This window comes from Salpingoeca rosetta, assembly GCF_000188695.1.
Source record: "Salpingoeca rosetta unplaced genomic scaffold supercont1.6, whole genome shotgun sequence".
Classification (NCBI taxonomy): domain Eukaryota; class Choanoflagellata; order Craspedida; family Salpingoecidae; genus Salpingoeca; species Salpingoeca rosetta.
Genome location: NW_004754928.1, coordinates 753,053 through 758,854, shown reverse-complemented (window position 1 = coordinate 758,854; position 5,802 = coordinate 753,053). Strand labels below are relative to the sequence as shown.

The window sequence follows — 5,802 nt, the reverse complement described above, 5'->3', positions numbered from 1 at the left end:
TGGGCCATGCCAGCTGCTCTACGCAGACATCGCCGGTCCGCTGGAGGAGACGTCGCTGCGAGGTGCACGCTACGCGCTGACCTTCATCGACGACTGCACGCGCTTTGCCTGGACGTTCCTCATCCGGCACAAAAACGACGTCGGTGCGGCCCTGGAGCAGCTGCGCAAGGACCGTCACGTCGTCAACGCGCTCCGAGGCGCCACGCTGCAGACGGACAGCGACGCCGTCTTCAAGAGCCAGGACTTCACCGACCTGTGCCTGGCCTTCGACATCAAGCAGCGCTTCTCGCCACCGCACTCGCAGGCCAAGAACGGATCCGCGGAGCGCAGCTTCCGCACCCTCTTCGAGACGGCGCGTACGATGCTGTTTGCTGCGGACCTGGACAAGCCGTTCTGGGGCTTCGCCGTGCAGCACGCCACGCTGCTGCACAACATCGCGCCACGCAGGAGCCTCAAGGACAAGTCACCGTTCGAGGCCCTGACTGGGCACGCCTTTGACGTCAGCCTGCTGCGCGTCTTCGGCTCGCCGGCCTACGTGCATGTGGAGAAGAGCAGCACGCGGCACAAGCTTGACCCACGCTCACGCGTTGGCGTCTACGTCGGCTTCGCCGAGGAGGACCAGGCCCACGTCGTCTGGATGCCGGACACGCGACGCGTTGTCCACACCATCCACGCTCGCTTCGGCGCCATCAAGAACAAGCATGCCGCCTCCTCTCAGCAGCAGCAAGAGCAGGACAACAGCGGAGCCTCTGCTTCGCATGCCAACAAGATCGCTCAGCGTTCAACCGAGGACAGTGCCACTGGCGCTCCCACTGCACCACGTGCGGGGGAGCCGCAGCTCCAGCCACGCGCCCTTGGCGGCTCCGTCTGGGACCAGCTTCTGGTGTCCGAGACCCTCGGCGACAAGGACACCTCTGGTGGCTCAACCACCACGTGTCACGTTGCCACCAGCGCTGCTGGTACGGGGGAGAAGATATCAGCAGTGGGTGGTCATCTACCAGACATCGCTGCTGGCAGTGTTGCCACGTCAGCTGAGCCAGCCACCGTCAAGGAGGCGCTTGCCTCGCCAGACTCTGAGGAGTGGCGCCAAGCCATTCTGGACGAGTTTGCGGCAATGCAGGCCAATGACGTCTATGACGTCGTGCCTCGCGCTGACCTTCCCAAGGGCCACAAGCTGCTCCGCAGCATGGTTATCTTTCGGAGGAAGCGCGATGACCAGGGCAAGGTGATCAAGTACAAGGCGCGCTGGGTTGCCAAAGGCTACTCCCAGGTCCACGGTGTCAACTACACGGACACCTTTGCCCCGACGGCTACCATCGCAGCCATCCGCACCATGCTCGCCATGGCCGTCGCGCGTGGCATGGACATCCAGCAGATGGACGTCAACACGGCGTTCCTCAACGCGCCCGTGGATCACGAGATCTACGTCCAGCCACCGGCCGTCGACGGCATCTTCTCGCCGAATACGGTGCTGCGCCTCAAGCGTGGGCTGTATGGGCTGAAGCAGAGCCCGCGCCTGTGGAACCACACGCTGGACACCTGGATGCGCGAGCAGGACTTCGTCGCCACAGCCACGGACGCCTGCATCTACCGCCGCACCTGCAAGGGTGGCAAGATGATGTGGGTTGCCGTCTACGTGGACGACCTGCTCATCTTCGCCGACAGCGACAGCGACATGGCCGCGTTCAAGAAGGCCATCTCCAAGCGCTTCAAGATGAAGGACCTGGGCAGCCCAGACATATGTCTCGGCATCAAGGTGCAACACGACCGTAAGGCCAGGACCGTCACCATGAGCCAGGAGCACTACCTGCGCAACGTGCTGGAGACCTTCGGCATGGCTGACTGCAAGCCTGTCGGCACGCCGCTCTGCACGGGCTACGTCGACAAGCCAGCCGACAAGGAGGAGCCACTCCCGGACGTGCCGTTCCGCGAGCTACTTGGCTCCCTCCTCTATGCTGCGACGATGACGCGCCCAGACATCTCGGCAGCTGTCTCCATCCTGTCTCGCCGTATGCAGCACTTCGGCATGGACCACTGGAAGGCTGCCAAGCACCTTCTTCGCTACATCAAGGGCACCTTGTCCTACACCATCAAGTACGCCGCCACTGGCGACGCCAGCAACGGCAGCACTGCCGACGGCGTGCTCTCAGCGTACTCGGATGCGTCCTTTGCCTCCGACGTTGACACGCGACGTTCCCGCACGGGCTTCGTCGTCTTCTGTTCCACGGGCCCCGTGTCCTGGAACTCCAAGCTGCAGGCCACCGTAGCCACAGCCTCCGCCGACGCGGAGTACATGGCTCTCGCAGCCACCGCACAGGAGCTCATGTTCCTTCGCCAACTCCAGGAGGAGCTCACTGGCGCCGTCCTGTGCGAGCCCACGCTCGTCCACACGGACAACCAGCCGGCGCAGCGCGTTGCCGAACACGCCGCCTCGCGCATGCGGCACATCCTCGTCAAGTACCACTACATCCGCGAGTGCGTCGACACCAAGAGGATTGTGCTGAGCTACCTCGCCACGGAGCACATGATCGCAGATCTCCTCACGAAGATCCTCCCTCGGCCCAAGACGGCTCAGTTCTGCACGATGCTGTTCGACCAGCGTCCTCTGCCAGGCTGCCAGCCACGGGCCCGTCCTCATTCGGGCCGGTCGCCACGTCCTTCGACTCCGCGTCAGGACCTCTGAGTGGCCGCGCACCACAGGACACGCCTTCACTCGGGCCAGCCTTCCACAACAGGCTGCGCACCACAGGCACCAACCATTTTCCTAAACGTGTTCCACAACACACGTCCTTACTCACATCTCACCTACATCTGCCCATGCCATTCCTACATGCATGACATCACCATCACCATCAATCGCGTTTCAGAACGTCAACGCAGCAGAGAGGTAGGTCAATGCGGGGGAGTGTTGACAGGCAAGTCCTGCCTGCTGAGTCATCATTGACCTCCCTTCTTCACGACACCACAAATTCACATTCACCTCTCTTGTGTTCTGGAATGTTCACGTGATTTCCCTCCAACCTGTTGCACGTGCAGTGTTTAGCTTGTGTGGTTGCTCGATGTTACATGCTCTTGCATAACACACCACATAACCACACAACTCTCAACAAACACTGCCACGTCACCACTTTGCGTTGTCGACAATTCTTGTCTTCTGCTCTGTTTCTTTCTGTTGGAGTGTTCATTCATCCTACATCCTTGTTTGCTTCACAACTCAAGTAAACACACACAACTCTCTCTTGCCAAGACAATCTCCCACACAACACACAGCACACACAGCACACACAGCACACACACACACACACACACACACAAGTCTCCAACAACAGCACCACCACCATGAACTTGCAACACCAGCCGCTGGACTTTGTGTGCTACAGCGACGCCAGCTTCGGCACAGACCAGCTGACGGGCCGCTCCACGACGGGCTTCACCTGCTACATCAACGGCTGTCTTGTGTCTTGGAGCAGCCGGCTGCAACCCACGGTTGCGTTGAGCACCGCTGAGGCCGAGTACATGGCCATCTCCGCTGCAGCGCAGGACGTTGTCTTCCTGCGGCAGCTGCTCATGGACCTCGACGAGCCCGAGGCTGGAGCCACCAAGATGCTGACAGATAACCAGGCGGCCATCGCCATCGGCAACGACCACGTCACCAAGCCGCACGAAGCACATCCGGGTACGCCATCACTTCGTGCGGGAGCTCATCGCCGACGGAACCATTGTGCTGCAGCACTGTCCCGGCACGCAGATGGTTGCCGACGCGCTGACCAAGGCACTGGACAAGCACACCTTCGAGCAGCACCTGCCACGACTGGTGGGAACCTCGGCGGCTGAGACGGAGCAGAGGAAGGCAGTTGAGGGGGAGTGTTGAGAGTCAGTGAGTTTCTGTTTTGTGTTGAGTCCTTCCTAATTTGCCTTCTCATGTGGTTTTGTCTTGTTTGCCAACAACACCTGCTTTGTGGTTTTTCCGTTGGCAAACATTCCTTCCTCTCTGCTGGCATGCATGTGTGCCAACTGCCTCTCCTCTCCTCCTTCCCCTGCACACGTGAGTTGTGTGCCATGTGTGCCGTGTGCATGCCCGTCGTGCTTGGAAAATGCCATGTGTTCGTGCCATGCAGTGTTGTGAAGTGTTGTCTGTTGTGTATGCTTGCCTGCAAGCATTCATGCCATGCCTAGCATTGCTCTGCGCGCATGTATGCATGCTGTTCGTTGTTTAGATTGTTCGTGTTTGTGCACACGCTGCCCATGTCGCCTTGACAGCGTTGTGGACTGTGTGCGTACTTGTCTAGTGTTTGTTTGAGCGTGCTGCCCGAGTTGATTTGGCAGCAGCTTGCTGTGTTTGTTCATTCTCCTTGTGTTCTTGTTTGTTGCGTTTGCCTACAGTAAACACACATATAAACAGACACACCTCTGTTCAGTCTTGATGGACACATTGCTGTATGTCTCCACCTTGGTTTATTACCTTTCAAACAATTTTGTGGCGTCTTCATGTTCCATTTATTTGCACTAAAACAATCATTCATTGCATTCATTCCTTTTGTTACAATAGTTTGCGAGCTGGTGGATTTGACACAAAGGATCATCATCATCAGCAGCATCATCATCATCACCATACCATCTTCATCTTCATGATCATCATCATCATCATCACTGGTTCTTGTCCTTAAACAGCACACACACACACACACACACACACACACACACACACACACACACGCACACACACACACACACGACTTACACGGAGGGGCTGGGGCCCACTCCAAACACCGCGACAACACCTGTTCATGCTTCGTCACCATCGTCACTCGTTGACTGAGCATCTGAAGATTGGATGTCGTCACTGTCATCGTAATCATCATCGTCATCCTCATGGTCCTCGTCCGTGCTGTACTCATCCTCAATCTGGGCTTTGAAGCGGTTCTCAGACCAAGACAAGTGTCTGTCTTTGTTTAGAAGGTTGTATCGATCGCGAAGCTCTTCACGTACGACCCATCCTCCACCAACGCGAACCTGCACAATTCAATTCAACAGCCACACGATTCGTGAGTCATTGGCATGCGAGGTGCGCGCACGTGTGTTTTGTGTGAGTGAGTGTGTGTGTGTGTTGTGTTGTGTGATTGTGAGTGGCGTTTGAAGCGTAGAAAGCAGCGCGTGCAACTCAGACCCACCAAGTAGTCCTTTGGAATATGTCGGCGTTTGCGAGGCGTTCGATCAATAGCGACGCTTGCGACTCGTGGAATCCATGGATCACGAATAGGTGCTCGTGGTGGTTGTGGAGGTGATGAAGGTGTTCGTGGCTGTGGAGGTGGAGGCGGGGAAGGTGTCCGTGGCTGTGGAGGTGGAGGGCGTGGTGATTGTGGAGGCGGGGAAGGTGTCCGTGGCTGTGGAGGCGGAGGTGAAGGTGTCCGTGGTTGTGGAGGTGGAGGTGAAGGTGTCCGTGGTTGTGGAGGTGGAGGTGAAGGTGTCCGTGGTTGTGGAGGCGGAGGTGAAGGTGTCCGTGGTTGTGGAGGCGTAGGTGAAGGTGTCTGAGGTTGTGGAGGCGGAGGCGAAGGTGTCCGTGGCTGTGGAGGCGTAGGTGAAGGTGTCTGAGGTTGTGGAGGCGGAGGTGAAGGTGTCCGTGGTTGTGGAGGCGGGGTTCGTGGTGATTGTGGAGGCGGTGAAGGCGTTCGTGGTTGTGGTTGTGGAGGTGGTGAAGGTGTCCGTGGTTGTGGAGGCGGGGTTGGTGGTGATTGTGGCGGTGGTGAAGGTGTTCGTGGCTGTGGCTGTGGAGGCGGTGGTGAAGGTGTCCGTGGTTGTGGT

General features: G+C 58.2%; 3 protein-coding genes across 3 annotated transcripts in view; 2 read left to right on the top strand and 1 right to left on the bottom strand.

Annotated features, from left to right (window-relative positions):
• PTSG_11914 (uncharacterized protein) overlaps positions 1 to 2,755 on the top strand; it is a gene marked incomplete at its 5' end in the record, with an annotated part of 5,342 nt that extends 2,587 nt beyond the window's left edge. Inside the window, one exon of the mRNA XM_004996173.1 lies at positions 14 to 2,755. Within this exon, the coding sequence (XP_004996230.1) occupies positions 14 to 2,683 (2,670 nt within the window). The 3' untranslated portion in view covers positions 2,684 to 2,755. The remainder of the gene's footprint in view (positions 1 to 13) is intronic.
• Positions 2,756 to 3,272: 517 nt separating this feature from the next.
• PTSG_11913 (uncharacterized protein) lies at positions 3,273 to 4,400 on the top strand. The gene has a single exon (XM_004996172.1). The coding sequence runs from the start codon at positions 3,340 to 3,342 to the stop codon at positions 3,832 to 3,834; it is 495 nt and encodes a 164-aa protein (XP_004996229.1). The 5' UTR covers positions 3,273 to 3,339; the 3' UTR covers positions 3,835 to 4,400.
• Positions 4,401 to 4,690: 290 nt separating this feature from the next.
• Positions 4,691 to 5,802, bottom strand: part of PTSG_11912 (uncharacterized protein) — a 9,996-nt gene continuing 8,884 nt past the window's right edge. The window contains exons 21-22 of the mRNA XM_004996171.1: positions 5,172 to 5,800; positions 4,691 to 5,013 (exon numbers count right to left, since the gene is read on the bottom strand). Coding sequence (XP_004996228.1) covers positions 4,786 to 5,013; positions 5,172 to 5,800 — 857 coding nt within the window. The 3' untranslated portion in view covers positions 4,691 to 4,785. The remainder of the gene's footprint in view (positions 5,014 to 5,171; positions 5,801 to 5,802) is intronic.